Source organism: Thalassophryne amazonica, chromosome 8 (genome assembly GCF_902500255.1).
Source record: "Thalassophryne amazonica chromosome 8, fThaAma1.1, whole genome shotgun sequence".
Classification (NCBI taxonomy): domain Eukaryota; kingdom Metazoa; phylum Chordata; class Actinopteri; order Batrachoidiformes; family Batrachoididae; genus Thalassophryne; species Thalassophryne amazonica.
In genome coordinates, this window is record NC_047110.1 from 74,285,982 (window position 1) to 74,304,911 (window position 18,930).

The 18,930-nt window shown below is 39.1% G+C and overlaps 1 protein-coding gene across 5 annotated transcripts in view; it reads right to left on the bottom strand.

Annotated features, from left to right (window-relative positions):
- shank3a (SH3 and multiple ankyrin repeat domains 3a) overlaps positions 1 to 18,930 on the bottom strand; it is a 624,660-nt gene that overhangs the window by 479,287 nt on the left and 126,443 nt on the right. For all 5 annotated transcript variants that reach the window (XR_004562245.1, XM_034176660.1, XM_034176659.1 and 2 more), the window contains exon 3: positions 8,734 to 8,805. Coding sequence is in view for 4 of the 5 variants with exons in the window: in XM_034176660.1 (XP_034032551.1) it covers positions 8,734 to 8,805 (72 nt within the window). In the remaining variant the exon portion in view is untranslated. The remainder of the gene's footprint in view (positions 1 to 8,733; positions 8,806 to 18,930) is intronic.

An 18,930-nucleotide genomic window follows, 5' to 3' on the forward strand; every position in this document is an offset into this window, starting at 1 on the left:
AGGTTGGGGGAAACAAGACGTGATGTATTGTAAATGTAGACAGTGTCCACAAATGCTGGTGCAAAAACTGTTTTGAGGTCAGTAGTTAACTGAAGACAGCAGAACCTTTAACAGTTAAATGTCATCTTCATTATTTCCTTCAAGAGTTTCTAGTGATGCTTATCACAGACGCCTACATTCTTCTAAACCGTGCGAAACCAAAACATGCCCTCACTGAACTACAAACAACCATTGGTTCTATCCAAAATAAACAACCTGATGCACCTACTGAGCTGACACGTTACTCAAAAGTTTGCTACTTTAACTCATGACTAGCAGTATTGTACAAAACTAAGTTCTCCTAAGGTTCTGCTACTAGTCTATAAAATTGTTCATGGACTTGCACCTCCCTACCTAGCTGACCTAATTAAACCTTACATACCGACCCAGGCTTTGTGTTCTCAGGGTGCAGGACTACTTTGTGTCCTTAGGGTGAATAAGAATCTGCGAGTCATAGAGCTTTCTCTTATCATGCCCATGTTTTGTGAAATGATCTCCCTGCATCAATAAAACAGTCAGATTCTGTGGAGACTTTCAAGTCCAGACTTAAGACATGCTTATTTTCCCTTTCGTATGGCTAGCATACTGGCATAGTATAGTTCTACGCTTTTTACTCTTTTAATTCATTTATTAGTAATTGGAGCGGGCTGCGGCCTCAACTTTACCTAAATTCTGGGTCTTTTAGTGAAGCTTAGGGCTAGTGGCCGGTGATCACCTTAGTATTTCCTGTTTTCTTGTTGTTTAATGCAAATTACACTGTATTTCTTGTCTTTCTGATGCCTGATTCTGTTTTTTCCTCTCTGTTTAAGGTGCAGCTCCATCCAGTGATGGGTGTCGTATTTTTGCTGGAGACCCTCCTGTCCTGTGCACCAACAGCATTTCCTGTATTTTCGTTTTGTGAATTGTTTCTGTAATTTGTGTCTGTAGCATGGCCCAAGCAGAGTTTCACCCATTTGAGTCTGGTCTGCTTGAGGTTTCTTCCTCAGAGGGAGTTTTTCCTTACCACTGCTGGTTAGTAAGTTTAGACCTTACTTGTGTGAAGCGCTTTAAGGCAACTCTGTTGTGATTTGGCGCTCTATAAATGAAAATAAATGAAATGAAAAATGAAATGAAAACTAGATGTCACATTTGTTGAGGTCTGGTACTGCTTAAGTATTGAAAAAAGTCCCATCACTTTCAATCCTCCTCCCCACTCGAGGTCGACGCAGCCAGTTTGAGGTGGATCTGCATGCCCTTCCTGATGCAACTTCATATTACATGGAAAATGGACATGGGTGGCCTTGATGAACAGGGAGCATTCCACACTCCAAACACGGACACTTAACCGTTTGGCTCCCTGCATCAAAACAATTAAAAATACTAAATTAATTCAGCTTTTTCCAGTTCAAGTGGGTTGAAATTGACTTCAGGCAATATTTTCATGCTTTTTAGATGGCTTGTATATGCTTTTAATAAGTGTACATGTATGCTGCACAGCATGTGATAGTGCTTGGGGTGTAGGGGTTTAGTACTAGAGGTAGTACTTTTCTTTTAAAGTCAGCCATGTCCTTTGGATGAACACTCATCCTCACTGCCAACAGTTGACCAAATGTGGAAGCACGAGGCTTTGCAGACGAAAATGCAAGTGCTACAACTTTGGGCTGAGCTGCACAGCACTATGTAGCTGCAAATGTCAAATACAGACTTTATATATCATACTGCAATGTAATTAATCCTTACAGTAGACATGGTAATTAAATTTTTAATAATCTGCAATTTTGATACACTCCTCATTTATTGTCATGTAGAGCTGAAATAAAATTACATGTGCTGACTAATGTCTGTCTCCAATGTAACCATGTTTTGTGTAAATTTGTGAGTTTTTGTCAGCGTATGACAGTATAAAATAGGTTCACCGCACAAAAAATAGTACTTTTAAAAATGAAGATGACTCCAATTATATCTTAAAATGTTAGATTTGTGTTTCGCAGCATTTCATTCAATATTTAGTACCATAATCACCTATATTATCCTGCCAATGTGTTTTACTTGAGCAAAAAGGCTATTTTACAATTACATGTGGCTAGTGGGTTTTTGAACAAAAGGACTTGTCAAAAGCATTGATACCAAATTTGGTGCTTGAATCATTAACTCAACTATTCTTGCACTCATCTGCAGCACTAAATGAATCCAAAGACATTTATGCTTGAAGTCATGTATTCAGCTCACATAACTACCACAAGCATTAGGTCACTGGTGATTAAACAAATCTTCAACAAATCTTTTAAATGAAAACAAAATACCAAGACTCTTACAGTCAGAGTGTTTTTAATCTCGACCAGAAATTTGAAATGAACTAAGAACCACATGAACAGCTTTTCTAACTGAACAGAGTTCCAAGAAGTGACCTTTTCCCATCACAGCATATTTCTCCAATAGTCCATTTGGTTGACATTTCTTTTGCACCTTGCGTTTTACATAATTTGTCATTTCACACATTCTTCGTCTAAATGCAATCTGCAAAGAGCTTGTCAAGAAGTTTTCCAGATCAATAGGTGGGATTCCCAGCCCACACAGTCTTTAAAGGTGAAAAGAAAGAATGGGCAAACTTTGGTTAGTTGGAAGGCTAACAACAGACCTCAGAATTAGGGGTGCACCAATTCAAATATTTTGGATCAGTTTGGCCTAATATTGACCAAAATTATTGGCTTGGATATGAAAAAAATAAACAAAAAATATGTGATCTAATCTAAGTTTTTTGTTGCATATCTGAGTCATGTTTCACCTATGTATATGCTTTCTTTTAGAGATAAGAATATGATTGAACTGATTAGTTGATTTAAGAATGGGACTGGTATCAGCAGTTATTGAAGGTAGTAGTGTCAGTATCTATATCATTTTGGACATGAAAAACAGACACCGCATCATGTGGAACAGAGCTCACGTGGGTGACGTGACGGTCAGATCTGACTGTCCATTTCAACCTGAGGGGCTGTCAGTGTCCGTTCCATGCGTGAGCTCACTTGTTGCAGCTTGTCACCACCACGGTGGTATATGTTTTTATTTATGTCCACGTAAATACAGAAATCAGACACACGCGCCTCACATGACTATCCAAACAGAGTAGGTGTTGTCTCTCTGGAATGTCCAGAATGACAGATCACCACAGCTGCTTCTGTCGGAAGGTACGTCTCCCGTGAGTGCAGCGGACACACCCACGTGTCAGTGTGTGTGTTTGCAAAATCACACTCGTGGGGAACTTAGACAAATTTAACAGCAGTACAGCAGTGATTGTGTGCATTCTGTTGTTGTGCCAAGAGTGCGACTAACCACACATTTTGTAAGTGCCATGTGAGCGGTGTTAGATGTTTGTGCATGTCACCTGGATGGGTTCGCACAGCGCACAGTTTGTCTTTCAGGCGCTTGTGTGTGCAAATAGTTGTAGCAACAGGTGTACGCAGGCGTTGGCAGCAGGGACGACATTACATGGTTTGTACACTATTCCTGCATCATGCGCACTAAGTGTGCACTTTGTCCAAACTTCGCACTCTGTGTGAAGGGGCCCTTATGCAGGGTATGAAGAAAGCTAATGATGTTTTATGAAGAAATAATCACTTGACGAAAAATGACACTAAAAGTCTATTCACTTTTCTCACAATCTGCTGCCATACATTCATGGTCACATTATCGGTTGTCTTGCTTGACCCTTTTAATGGTAGACAGGTACAACTCCACTGCAAACCATTTCTCACACTGCACACTCTGACCAACTTGGGTCTTAAGGACCTTGCCAAAAGGCCCTTAGTGATTTTCTGGACTGACATGGACTTGAACCAAGGATCCTTTGCTCACTAGCCCACCATTTTACACCATCACATCCCACAATTCACATTTTGGTTTTAATTAAGAGAGACAGCTTAAGTAGTTGTGATAGCTATACTTCCATTGCAGTGAGGTGCATGAAGATATGTGTCAAAATGTAATGTCTCCATAGTGTTTCAAGTTATTAAATGTCTAAAATTACCACCTAATTTGCTTTCAGACAGACATGATGTTTGAGTATGTTGAGTGCCAATCATTTACTGTATCACAGCAGTGTAGCAGAGTTGCAGATGGCAGCACCTCACACCAGACTGAAAACATGAGTATGACTCATCCTTGACATTCCTCCCTCTGCTAATTTCCATCCCGTTCACTGTTTCTCACTTTCTGGTCTTTCTGGCATTCTCATTAGCAGAAGAGAACAGAAACATTTTCAGCAAATATAAAGAAGAAGCGAAACATACCACAGAATTTCAAAAAGCTCAAAATTATACCATTGCTGGGCAGAAAATATGAGTCACCTTGTGCTTTAGAAGTAACATGCACAGCAATTGAGCAGTTGGCAAACACTGAGCTTACAGTATTTTCCCTTTAGAGGTAAATAATGTGGACATCATGATGATAAAGTCGGAATAAGTTGTTATTCCAAAGATAGTAACAAAAGAAAATGGTCAGAGCCATTTACATGCCATTTTAAGACCATATAAAGTATAAGTGAAAAAACATACAGGACAAAAAAGACTATACTGAAAACAAAATAATTTGACCTATTTTTAATAAAATAAGAGGAGAGCACTAGCAGTGTACTGACCATAGCTGATCTGTGATCCATATGGACTGCTCGCAATTTAATTGCAAAGTTCAGATAAGAGTGTGAAATACAGTTTTCCTTTTAAAAGTGATACAGTAATTCCAGTAATGCACAGAAAGAATCTCAACAAAATATCAGGAGTTGAAGACAGTGTGATCTGCATCTTTCCTGTGCTATCTTGAGCCCACTGAGCCAAGGCCATAGTTGCTGGGATTCCATTGAGCTTTGGGAAAATAAAAAGACTGTTGCAGAGTTTTGCTGAGTGGTCTGCCACTCAGGAAGCAAAGTTATATTTGTCTCCATTTGTTGCTCATTCAAAAAAATGATCCTTGATTCAAAAACATGATTTGATCTAAACCATGAGTCTTGTGATCCTTTGCACCACTACAGATCATGGTCTTACTGCAGTTGACAATGGCAGTAGTTTTGACCCTGTATATTTCCAGTTGGAGCTTTTCTGTAAGGAATTTGCATCCTCTACACCTGTGTGTTGCTTTGGGTTCTTTGGATTCCTCCCACAGTCCACAGACAAAAGAAATTGTTAAAATTATTTTTTTTCATTCATTCATTCATTCATTTGTTGCAACTTTAAGTTGCATAATATCAGCTTGTGTAAAGCAACTCTTACACATGGCTGTGTTTGACTTTGTTTTACATAAACTCAACTACAACTTGGCACACCTCATCCAACTCCCACAGAGGATCTCCCGCCTGGCCATGTTTAGCACTGTGTACCTTCTGATCAGGCACACCACTCACAAAAGTCCAGACACGTCTTTTATTTTCTTCAGTTCAGCGGATTCCCAGCCACCTCTGCCCCTCAAACAGTTGGCTCTGGACTGGCACAGGGAAGGCATAGTGCACACTGTCTTCAACTCCTGATATCTCAGAGTGATTATTTATGTGCTTGGCATGAAAACTGGAATGAAAACAGGATGCTGAAGTGTGTCAAGCCTGCACCAAGCTGAACACAAGGTGGGCGGGATTCCAACTGAACTCCTTAACATTTTGAACATGTTTAAAACTGGCACAGTTTTAAGTGAGTTTTCCAGGTTGTGATCTAAGAAATGATACACCTCTAATGGACACCAGTAGTTCCTGTATAATCCTCAGCAACTTTCAGGGTCTGGCTGTGGAAGAACTCCCACAACCTGTTTGGATCACCAGTCCTCCAGCCAAATTGCATACAAATTGCATACAAATTCCTGAGAAACAGTCTTATCTTGAAGTCTGAGAAGATTTAATCTTGGGCATTGAGCAAGAAGTAGTCTGCTAGTCTTCAAATGAATACTCAGAGAAGCCACAACAAGTATGTAGTCAGAATTCTTTTTTTTTCTGTCACACACATTCTTTCCAGTTTTGGGGGCTAGAAGCAATTTTGTGTTTATTCTCTTGCTCAAGGACACTGTGACATGCAGAAGTAGCCAGGAATTGATCCACTGACCTCTTAGTACAAAAACACCCTCTTCTAACCCCTGAGCCAAGGCTGCCAAACAGAATATCTTCATCACAACATTGCTGACTCATTCTGTTTTCAATGATATTTAATTAAAGGGAAAATATACCATCTGACTGTTCATCAGCAAGAAAAACAATCAAAACAACAAAAAAGTTCAGATATTATACCTTTCCAGCATATGACAATAGTCAAAGAGAAAAGGGGTCATGTTGAAAATTCCTTAATCAATTAAAACTGAATTTACTAAACAAAACTCAAGTAGCAATGGTCTGTGTGCAAGAGGCTTAAGCAGAATTATTGGTTGTGTATAAACTGAAAAGCTGATGGGTTCATTCCTGCTTATGGTCAGTCATGAATCAGGAGATGTGACTGTACTTTGTCCGTGAGTAAGACATATGAAACAAATTAATCCTATTTAGATAAAAATTCAGGTTATTTGAAGAATAATGCGAATAAAGGCAAAATACTTCAAATTATTGCCTCATAAGCTCATATGAGTTAATGTAAGGCAAATGTATCAAACAGAGTTACAGAAGCATAACTCAGGTTTAGGATTTTAAGGTACCACTCCACAGGAGACTTAGAAAAAGAGTGACTCGACCAAATGTAATCTTTTTTAATGCACATAATGCCTTGCACTTATTTAAGACAGGCATTTTTTTTTTTTTTTTCAGACAAAGTTTTGACCCGGTCATTAAATGAGACAGGCCCCTATTCAAGGTCAGGCGATTAATAAAGGAAATATGTAAGCCTAATTGGAGCTGGGGATTCCCCATAAATTGTTCAGTGCCCCTTGGCTGTAACTAATCCATTACATGTATAACGGATTTTGTCCATTTTATACATATAACAGATTTTGTCCATTTTATACATATAACAGATTTAGATTATAATGGACAAAATTCTGTGGTCCACCTGAATGAATTATATGTGTGTTTTACTGTAGTTAGTTAGGGAGGGAACATCACTTGTAGCATTTTGGCCATTTGGTGCATTTCTTGAGCCACAAGCCAGCATGCAGGTGCCTCAGTGTTCGGGACCCCAGTGGCTAGAGAAGGTCCCAGACAGATGATTACTTTTTAAAAGTGGGGATAGCCCAGTTGTCAGCCTGGACAGTTGCCATCCAGGACTGAAGGTGGTTCCATAGTGTGGTGGATGTGCTGAGATGTGGCTCCAGTGAATACTCACAGAACTAAGCTGAGTTCACAGATTTTATTGAATGAGAAAAAAAACCCAAATCATTCCGCCATTTCCAGACAATGAAAATCCGACGACGGGGCGGGACCACTCCTTCCACAAGGCGTGCTCACAGACGAATGACGTCACTGACAGGCGTGGAAAAACTCACGCATGCGCACGAGGGTTCAAGCTTGTCTGACGTGAAAAATATGAATCAAATCCATATAGTTAAAAAAAATAAATAAAAAGGTACGATACTTTATGGACAGACCTCATATAAATGCACTCCATTTACCATTGTATCTATCCACTATGCTATAAATAAAGAAGCAACCGGGGGTATGAGAAGTTGCTGACTCTCATTTGCCTCATGCTACAGACTCTATATGTGCTGTGACCAACAGATGTCTGTGGCTATGTAGAACTCACTTCCTCTACTTTTTTTTTTCTTTTTTGAGAGTAAAATTGAATAGGAAAACTAAAATATCACTGAACCAATGGGCAGCTGTACAAAAACCCTCCATTTACCCCAGTTCTTCTGTTTTTAGTCAACAACAGCAATGCAAACTCTGTCTCTTTTGCTCCAAAACACAAAGTTGACATTATTTTTTTTCTATCTCCATTACAAATTTTCTGCCCTATAAAGGGGTTTAATACAAATGCATTCGCTGCTGTCTGTCCACCTCATTACACTCACAAAGACACACACAGACAGCTCCATCTCCTCCATCTACTTTATCTACATTTACTTATTCTTTGTGGTTTATGTTTCATTAATTTCTAACTTCTCCTGTCATTTTGCATGTTGCAGATGTCCCACTGGTTGCTGCTGTCTTCTAGCACCTGATCAGTCACCTACTTCCACAGCAGTTTCACATTACTCCATCAGCATATAAAATAACCTTCCAGAATTCACTCTCATATCAACTACTGTATGTTGCTCAGAGGCCTTATTCTTCCAGCTTTTGTCTTGTTTGCTTCTCGGTATCTGACCGCCTGTTTGTCCTTGACCAATATGTGAGACCTCTTGGGTCAGTTTGCCAGAATGGATTATCAGCCTGGGTTTGAGTAAAAACAAGGTTTTGATCAAACCTGTTTGGCTTCTTACTACTGTATATCCAAGCCTTTTGCGTGCGCCTGAATGCACCAGACCATTACCAAACCTCAGCTGGTAATGATGTCCTTTTGCTTAAGTATCTTATGACTCATACAAAAACCAATATGTCAAGTTGTGACATAATTAAAGGTTTGATTAGTTTCCACATTGCCTTTATATTACGAAATGATGCCACATGTATCACTTGTAGGGGTTACACCTTATCTGGTGACATAGTAGACTCATTGCAACCACAGGAACATTGTGTTTCTCAGGTATGATTATGAAGCATTTTTGCAGTTTTTTTTAGATCTCAGGTTCAGAGAGCATGCAGCTGTTTGGGCTTACCTTGGTGTGAAGTTTCGACAGCTGCTTTTCATCCAGGTAGGCCTGAGTGTAGACACGTCTTTTATAGCGGAACTGAAAGGAAATAAAACAAGCATATGAGGCCCAGTGGCACATTTTTTCATGTGTCTATTTTGTTTTTTTCTTTATGCAGTAGCTTGAAAATAGAAAATCAAATGGCCATGGTACTAATAATCAGTTATCCAACATAAATATTTTTTTGTTGATATTTAGCTATAGGTTTGTGACAGACAACAAAGAGACAAACAGAAACATTGAGTAAGTTAGCACAGGTCATCCTTTGTGAAAAAAATCTTCAGCAAAACATTGGAAATGTAATGCACAAACATTCGTACATATCCCATGAATTCAACAGCTAGGAGGCTGCGATCGCGTGTAACGGTAAAAAATGGCAGAGCTTGTCACTAAAAAAGGTTGAAATTTGTAACAGTTATTATTAATGTTATTCTAACCCAATCCCAAACACTCAATTCTCAGTGCTAAATGCAAAATGTGTGTTGTCCATGTGCACTGGAATTCATAGGAATATGCGCAAAATATCACACTTACTGTAACTTTTTGTACAATATCATATGAAATGCTTCATGAGAATACGCTGAATAACAACTATGCATTTAATTCAGTTTATTTATACAACTCCAAATCACAACACAAGTTGCCCCAAGCCACTATAGATGAGCACGCTTTAACCCTTATACACCTCATGAGCAAGTGACCATATTCCTTGGCCATGATAACAAGACAAGACAATAGCAACACAGAATTGTCAGAATATGCAGTGACAGACTTGTTGGAGCTAAGATACCATATATATAGTCCAGTGTTCACAACAAAAGATGGGCTGGAAGGACAAACGTCCTGCCTCTGTAGCATGAGGCAGATGAAATAGACTGCACAAGTAAATCAGGGATTTTGTCAATGCCAGATCAATCTTTATAACTGGATGTTCTCCAGTTCTCAACTCTCCCTCATTTACCTCCAATTCACCACAAATTGGCCAATAGCCTACAAGCAAATTCTCCGGTTCAAAAGCTCCAATACAGACTGCACAGAATAGTATGCAGTTATACTGTGGAGTAAAAGCAGAATAACCATCAGCCATGGTGACATCTGATCCTGTCAGATCTCAGAAGTAAGTCCTAATTAGTACTTGGTCTGGGAATACCAGGGGCTGTGTGTGTTTTTCTACGTAGAACTGGAGTTGCATCAGGAATGGAACCCTCCATAAAACCTGTGCCAAATCCCAATGTGGATCTGTGCTGGATCTGCTGTGGCAACCAGGGGCAGCCAAAAGACAAATAACAAGTGAAAGCAGAGTAACAAGTGAAAACCCACGCAGACAGGGAGAGAACATCAGCACTCAAAAAGGCCAGAGCAGAGAATGAACCCAGAAGCTATTTACTGTTGCATGACACTGAACCACCACGGTGCTTTAAATGAAATTTTAAGTGAAGGTGTTGTTCAGTTTAACAAAGAGAAAGTCACAGAATCAGTTCCTTCAGCTCCCAGTCTGATTACTGACGCAGAATGTCACAAGAGCACCATTAGTATGAAACCAAAAGAAAAATGTATTGTATTTCTGCTGACCAGACCTATAGGGGTCATTTCATCCGAAGCATTTTAAACAAACTGCTAAAGAGAAAGGAAATGTTAATGACTGCTGTACCCTGATTAGGCATATCCTAAAAAATATATATATTTCATTTAAAAAAAAAAATTTGTGGCATACATAGAATATATGAAGAAACCTCAATCAAGTTTAACTCTAATGATGAGGACTACTTGGGCACAACAGAAAATAATACAGGGATAATGTTGTCCAACAGGGTACAAATTTGTCTTCGGCTTCACTCACTGGATCAAATCTATATTTTAGAAGAACACACAACATCCTCCTAACATGAAAACATTAATAGCTGCCAAATTATCACAGTCACTGTTTATTACAATATTACAGTTCAAAAAATGCAAACTTGCTCAATATCAGAATCCTTTTTACAGGTTTTTTGAGACTGAAGAGCTTTGCATCTCTGCTGTGAAGGGAGGAATTCAACTGTAAACTGCAATGGGTGTGAAGATGTATGTTTTGATGTATCTCGCACCCATCTTCAAATATATTTTCCAACTGTTTCTGTGTTCTCTTGTTTTCCTGCTAATTTTTGCAATTTCAACCAGTGTTAACTTTTCACTGCATGTTTTCTGTACCAACCAGTTATAAAAAAATAAATTATAGGCACTACAAAGTTTTAACAATTTGTTCCAGGATGTCATATTTAACATTATAGAATGCAGGATTCTAACTTTTACTTTCTTAATAAAATCAACAATAACTGTTAGTGTTAATCCACAACTAACAAAGGTTCCAAATATTCAAAATGTTTTTCAGTTGCAACACACAAATGACACAAAAAAGCACAAAAGAGAAGGATCTTGCTACAAGATTGGTTAACAGATTAAAAGCAAAAAAACGTGACAAATTCCAGAGTTGAGTCTCTCATGTGCCTTCGGGAAACTGGTGCTGAAATTTCCCCTTTTTTTTGGAAGTTCCTTCCATATTCCACTCCTTCATGAAGCTTTGTAACAGGACAATCTGTCTAATCACAGCCATATATGCCTATAACTACTTGTATAACTACGCGTTGTCACAGTCATCTTGGTGGCTTCCTTCACTTATCTCCTTCTTACATGGTCACACAGTATTTTAAAACTCCTTATTTACTCTGTAGTACCATATTCTGTCTATTACGTGGTGTCCATAAAGTAACGGTCCTTTTTATTTTTTTAAAAAACTATATGGATTTCATTCATATGTTTTTTACGTCAGACATGCTTGAACCCTCGTGCGCATGCGTGAGTTTTTCCACGCCTGTTGGTGACATCATTCGCCTGTGAGCACGCCTTGGGAAGGAGTGGTCCCGCCCCCTCGTCGGATTTTCATTGTCTGGAAATGGCGGAATGAAAAGGACTTTTTTCCATCAGAATTTTTTCAGAAGCTGTTAGAGACTGGCACCTGGAAACCATTCGAAAAAGTTATCTGGCTTTTGGTGAAAATTTTACAGGCTTCACAGAGAATAAGGACTTTAACTACAGCTTTAAGGACCCCTTTAAGGACGGTCGGTGCGCCGCGCTCCGAGCTGCGATGTCACGGCACAAACCACTGGATCATTTCTAAGCTGATGGCTCTGTGGATACGAGACCGTTGTGTGCTCTTTCTCTGGTTATCACAGGAGCTGGACATCAGCCATTTTCTGGCAGATTTCACTTTTAACAAGAGATTTTGTCATGGAAAGCCGCGCGGAGGCTTCGCGCGTCACGACCGATTCGCTGATGAAGCGAGACAAAGGAACACCTCCGTTTCGGAGTGTTAGAGGACAAGTTTGGACATATTTAGTAATTGATGTAAAGACACATTCATTTACTTTGAAATGTTGCAGCCAATGACTTGTGTGAATCAGTTGTGTTATCCTGCAATATAGCAATAATAATAATATAGCCTTAATTGTCATTGTACATGCATACAACAAAACTTGTCCGGCTCTGCATTTAACCCATCCTAATTACAGTTAAACACAATCCAACCACTAGGAGTAGTGAGCAGCCACTGTGTGGCGTCCAGTTCCAGATGTATAGATGTGCCTTGGTCAGGGACAGAGCCAAAATAAACATCTTTTTGATTGTGGGAGGAAACCCACACAGTCAAAGTGAGAACATGCAAACTCCTCAGAGAAAGGCTAGGAAGTGATCCCACAACCTTCTTGCTGTGAGGCATCAGTGCTAACCACTAAGCCACCACCACTACGTACAGATAGTTATTCACTGCATTGTTTTCCCTTTGATATTTGTACTGTATTTAGATCATGTTATAGGGATTTTTTTCACTGTGAGGTTAAAGGGAATAATTTGATCAATTTAAATATAGAGAAGGCTGAAATGTGTTTTTAATATTATGTCATAAATGTTTAATGTGTAAGAGCCCTGTTTTGTACCTACAATTGTAACTATACTTTACTTCTAGGAAAAAAACAAAAACAAAAACAAAACAAAAACAAACACATGCTGGTGCTAAATGTAGGTAAAGTTGGATAAAGCACATGCACTGTACCTTGCAAAATGGTACTTATTCTGTATATTATCCAAAAATGATGACTATACATATTGCAATATTAAAATTGATCATTTACAACACAAAAATCTGCACTGCTCACATGTAAACTGACTGTACAATTCAATATTGATGTTTTTTAAATTGTTTTCCTGAACCTAGGCAGCCTGTAATATCTTGGACAAGTCTTACAAGCATTACAATTCTGTCCACATTCACAAACACTTGTTCACTCAACTACGGGCATGCGCATGTGGCCATGTGCACATATGAATCTGCCTCAATCTGTGATCTTCTCCAACAGTCCATGACAGAGCAGAGGGGCTTTGAGCCACTAATCCAAAACTGTCAGTCATTTCTACAAACCCAGGTCCCAAGGGAATAACTGCTGGTCAATCAATATCACACACAGTGCTGTAACAGACAAGTGGGGCACACACACACACACAAAATAGAGATAAAGAATTTTTTCAGCTAGAACATAAGCTTTGGTGAGTACCACCACCAAAGAGAGAGATGAAACAGATAAAGGATTACAGTTGAGACTGACCAAGAAATGCAGCAAAAACATAAAAGTAAGAAACAGCCACATACGTTGACCTCCTCTTCTGCTGTACACCCAAACAATAAAAGATACACATTTCTCATTCTATACATCAGACTACAATAGACCCATCACTTATCTTCATAATTAGACAGTCTGACAATTACTGTGACAATTAAATGAATATAATTAAGTATATTTAGAGTCACAGCTCATACAAGAGAAAAGAGATAGTTTGGACTTCACAGATTTCCTTGGATAATTATGTGTTTACAATTGCAGACATATAATGACCATAATATAAATTAGGCCAGGTCAGAACTGGAAGCATATGCTGGTATCACACATCACTGCTTCCACCATACCATGGAAACACCCTGGGTTACTGCATGGCAACCACCCAGGCAGACAACTGGTCCACTCCAACTTCTCAAAAGTAAGTTTATCTTCTGTAGTGAGGTAAAATGTGGGCATGTTCTTGGCATTCTCCCACCGCTGTGGTCCTCCACACCGAGGCACCACTGTACTGGATAATGCCCAGAGAAATATGCCACTTATTCAACCATGCAAGTGATATGCTTCGCCTTGGTCTTGCAAAGTAACAAAGTAACACAAAGCCATTGCAGTAGTAACCAAGGATCCTCAGAAGAAACCTAGTACCAAAGACATCTAGTCATTGTCTTAGATTATAATATATGCATGGAAAAATGGCTGAAGTCTTAGATATTCAAAATCCTTGTCAGTGCAAACTCCAAAACTTGCTTGACTGTTTTAGTGGCATCTTTCAGTATGTTTGTACATATATAACTACCAATTCACTGTCATACGCGTATGGAAATGTCTAAATGGCCCATCACTCATGTTCTTGACAGATACCATTTCCTGTTGACAAGTGTCATTTAAAATTGCTGTTTTCCAGGTCTCACAACTCACTGCAGATAACTGTGGTGTCTGTCAACATCTTATTGTAGTTGAGCTGTAGTACTACACCTCTGCCGAAATAACTTAGCCTTTAAGGCTACCACAGAGTTGCCTTCAAAGGAAACCTCTACCAAAAATTAGATCTTTGCCTTCCTCCATAACCCCTTGAGCTTGAAGACACTTTAACTGGATTATGTCATCAATAGAAAAGTACCTCAGGCTTCATTACATACATTCAAACTTTGAAAAATATGCTATTTAAACTGAATTAAAACAAACATCTACAACATGACATTAAATTAAATTAAATATGAAAACCAAAACAGTGGTGTGCTTAGTTATGTGCCCTTGTTGGTATAACACAATTAAATCATCACTTTTACAGCCAGTTTTCTTAAAAAAAAAAAGTCAGGTGATGGATACATGACATTTTCCAAGTCAGTGGACTTCTATCTTTAACTTCACTCAGATCTGTCATTAAAAAATAAAAACCATGCTGTATGGTCAATATGTCTGGGCAAGGGAGTTCTCAAAAAATGAGTGAATGTGCAAGAAGAAGACTGGTGAGAGAAGCCACCAAGACACCCAGACAACTCTGTGTCATGGCGGAATGGCACAGAGTTTGGAATTTCATATAACCAAAGAGATCAAATCTAGACTTGAGTCTTCTATGTGTGTTGTGACAGTCTAGCTGAAATTTCATATCATATTTTTAAGTGCTGGATGCACTTTCCTGACACAGGACAGAGAATGGTCATGGGTAACTTTTTCACTGTGGACCTTCCTTTTGGAAGGCAAACATACTAACTGCTTATTTGAAGCCTACCAAACACTTCGTACAATTAGACATTTAGTTAATTCATGAATTAACAGTTCATGTTCTGTGTCTTCTTTCTGAGAGTACAGAGATATGGTAAAGGTACAAGCATTACTAGAATCACAATCAGAATCAAAATTGCCTTTATTGTCTTCTTGTTCTTAATGTAGGAGAGTACGGTGTCAGTGTACTCCTGCAGGTTGTGGCTGGAAAATAAATCCCATACAGTCCATGAGAAGCAGTCCTGTAGCTGGGAGAGAGACTAGTATGCCAGAGAAGGCTATCAAAGACTGCTGCTGGCCTTTCCAACACATTCAAATGTGTATATTGACACAATAGTGTGCACAACCCCACAGGCATATTGTATGCACATGCACAGATATAGCTGATGTGAGTCAGTGATGTGAGAATGATTTGTCTCTCTAAAGGTCAAGCCACACCGCCCACATAGGTTCATTCAAAAGTTTATTTATACTCAACAAAAATATAAACGCAACACTTTTGGTTTGGCTCCCATTTTGTATGAGATGAACTCAAAGATCTAAAACTTTTTCCACATACACAATATCACCATTTCCCTCAAATATTGTTCACAAACCAGTCTAAATCTGTGATAGTGAGCACTTCTCCTTTGCTGAGATAATCCATCCCACCTCACAGGTGTGCCATATCAAGATGCTGATTAGACACCATGATTAGTGCACAGGTGTGCCTTAGACTGCCCACAATAAAAGGCCACTCTGAAAGGTGCAGTTTTATCACACAGCACAATGCCACAGATGTCGCAAGATTTGAGGGAGCGTGCAATTGGCATGCTGACAGCAGGAATGTCAACCAGAGCTGTTGCTCGTGTATTGAATGTTCATTTCTCTACCATAAGCCATCTCCAAAGGCGTTTCAGAGAATTTGGCAGTACATCCAACCAGCCTCACAACCGCAGACCACGTGTAACCACACCAGCCAGGACCTCCACATCCAGCATGTTCACCTCCAAGATCGTCTGAGACCAGCCACTCGGACAGCTGCTGAAACAATCGGTTTGCATAACCAAAGAATTTCTGCGCAAACTGTCAGAAACCGTCTCAGGGAAGCTCATCTGCATGCTGGTCGTCTTCATCGGGGTCTCGACCTGACTCCAGTTCGTCGTCGTAACCGACTTGAATGGGCAAATGCTCACATTCGCTGGTGTTTGGCACGTTGGAGAGGTGTTCTCTTCACGGATGATGCAAAAGAGATGTGTTGCACTGCATGAGGCAAATGGTGGTCACACCAGATACTGACTGGTATCCCCCCCAATAAAACAAAACTGCACCTTTCAGAGTGGCCAGACTGGTTTCACGTAATCTAGTTTAGATTGGAGACTTAAATTCAGGGTGCTATAACATGTGGGCAGATGCTTTTTAGATATGTCCCAGATATCTCCTGAAAAAAAAAGTTTCTTATCAAGGGCAGCACAGTGTCTTAGTGGTTAGCACTGTTGCCTCACAGCAAGAAGGTCATGGGATGGATTCCCTTTCTGTGTGGAGTTTGCATGTTCTCTCTGCGTTTGTGTGGGTTCCCTCCAGGTCCTCCGGCTTCCACATCTAAAAACATGCACGTTAGGTGAATTGGAGACTTTAAATTGTCCGTAGGTGTGCGTGAGGGTGTGAATGTGTTTGTTTCTCTATATGTGGCCCTGCAACAGACTGGCGTGCTGTCCAGGGTGTACCCCGCCTCATACCATATGACTGCTAGAATAGGCTCAAACCCTGTGACCCTTAATTGGAGTAAGTGGGTATAGACAATGGATGGATAGATAGATGGAGTTTCTTATCAAGGCAAGTGACATTTGCTTAAATTAAATTGATCTCCTCAAAAACACCTAGATAATGCATTTATACTAAAAAGAAGACCAACTAGATTTGAATATAAGTATAAGATGATTGCGCTTCCTAAGGGCCCAACATATGAAAAATGCACAGAATACACTGGATACATTGAATATGTTATGCAGCTGTCACACCACAACAATTTAGCCAGTGTATGCTGACAGCCCTATTTCCACCTAATGGGTCAGGTTGGTACTGCACGGCATGGTCCAGGTCAGAACAGCTAAGTTCGGCTTGAATTGCATTTCCACCATTGGCAGAACCCTTTTTTGGCAGGCGGTGCACATAAATATTGACAAGCATGTCATCAAGAGCATGTGTGCTGTTGCGCGGCCTCTCCACTCCACACGGAGGCCAGAGTAATTTAACATTTTTTTAAATTTTATTTTATTTTTGTCTTGCTGGATCATGGGATTTATTTTCATTTCATGCAGACTGCTGAAGAGTCAAATGATGCCTGTGATAAATGCTGACGTGAATGAAAGAAGCTTGTGACTCTCAACTTTTAAAATAAGTTATTTTTCTTGTTGTGGCACAAAGCACCAGCATCCTCTGGTTCAGGCTGAAAAAGCTGTGCTTCTTCAGCCATGACAAGGAACTAAAGATTTTCAGACATCGATTTCCAAAATGGATATGTTTTCATCAGGCTGTGACAATGAAACATATCAATGCAACAATGTAACAGGTAAGATGAAGACTTTGTATTTACTTCATATGTGAATGGTTTTAATATTTGAAACAGTCTGAAGTGTTCACATGAGGACTGCACCTTTCAGTTGTTGAGCCAGTCAATGAAGAGCATCAATGGGCATATTTTGACTTATGAGTAATTTACAAGTAACATGTGAACAATTGCATAACTTACCTACAACTTATGGTCTGCATATGTGGGATGTATGAATCATAGGATGCATGTGTCGAAAATAGTGTGCATGCCAAAAATTGTTTAACATACTCACCGTATTACGACATATGTCAGCGTGCTTCATCATGCTCTTAACTTATACAAAATTTACCCATAAGTTATTAGAGTACGGCTGCGTATGCAAACGTTCTTAATATGGTCAGCATATACTGGCTAAATTGTCAAGGTGTGACAGAGGTGTTCAGTCTGCAATATGTGCAGTGCATAGCCTCTGGGGTCCATGGACATGCCGACATGTCCAAATGTACTTTTCATCATATTTCTAAGAATATATCTGCTACGGAATGTCAAGCAGACTTTGTTCAACTACTTTGTGAAACTACAAATTCTCAGCTGTAATATCCATCTCTCCTCCAGAAGATCTCTGACTCACAGCCAATCCTAGAGGCTATGATCCAATGATCTCTATTGAATGTCACTCTGTGAGAGGCTGCACTCTGGCTGCAGCATCTGTTAGTGGGAGATTCTCTCTGAAACACATCAGTAAATGCTCATAAACTCTAAAGCAACAGTCCTGTTGTCCTGAAAATACTTTATTTTTATTTTGTCTTACAGACAAAGAAAACTGTCATGGAAAAACAAACAGAAGGATTTTATTTTATTTTTTCAGGATTAGTGGATCAGTTTTTTACTTTTTCAAGGCAGCAGTGGACATTTTTGACATCGGTTTTCATCACTATGGTTTTTATTCATCCAAAAATGAATTCATTGAAAAGAGAAGACATTCAGCTGACAAATAAATGATATTATTTTACAAATATTTTATTTTGGAATGTTCCAGATGTCCATCGTGTAGTTTCCAGTGGATGGCGTTATCACACTGCATAGTGTATATTTTGTTTTATATATATATATATATATATATATATATATATATATATATATATATATATATTTTTTTTTTTTTTTTTTTTTTTTTTTTTTTTCCATACACCTTTTTTGGGACCAAAAACCCATTTCAAACACCAAAACAGTTTATCAACATAAATAAAAATGTATATT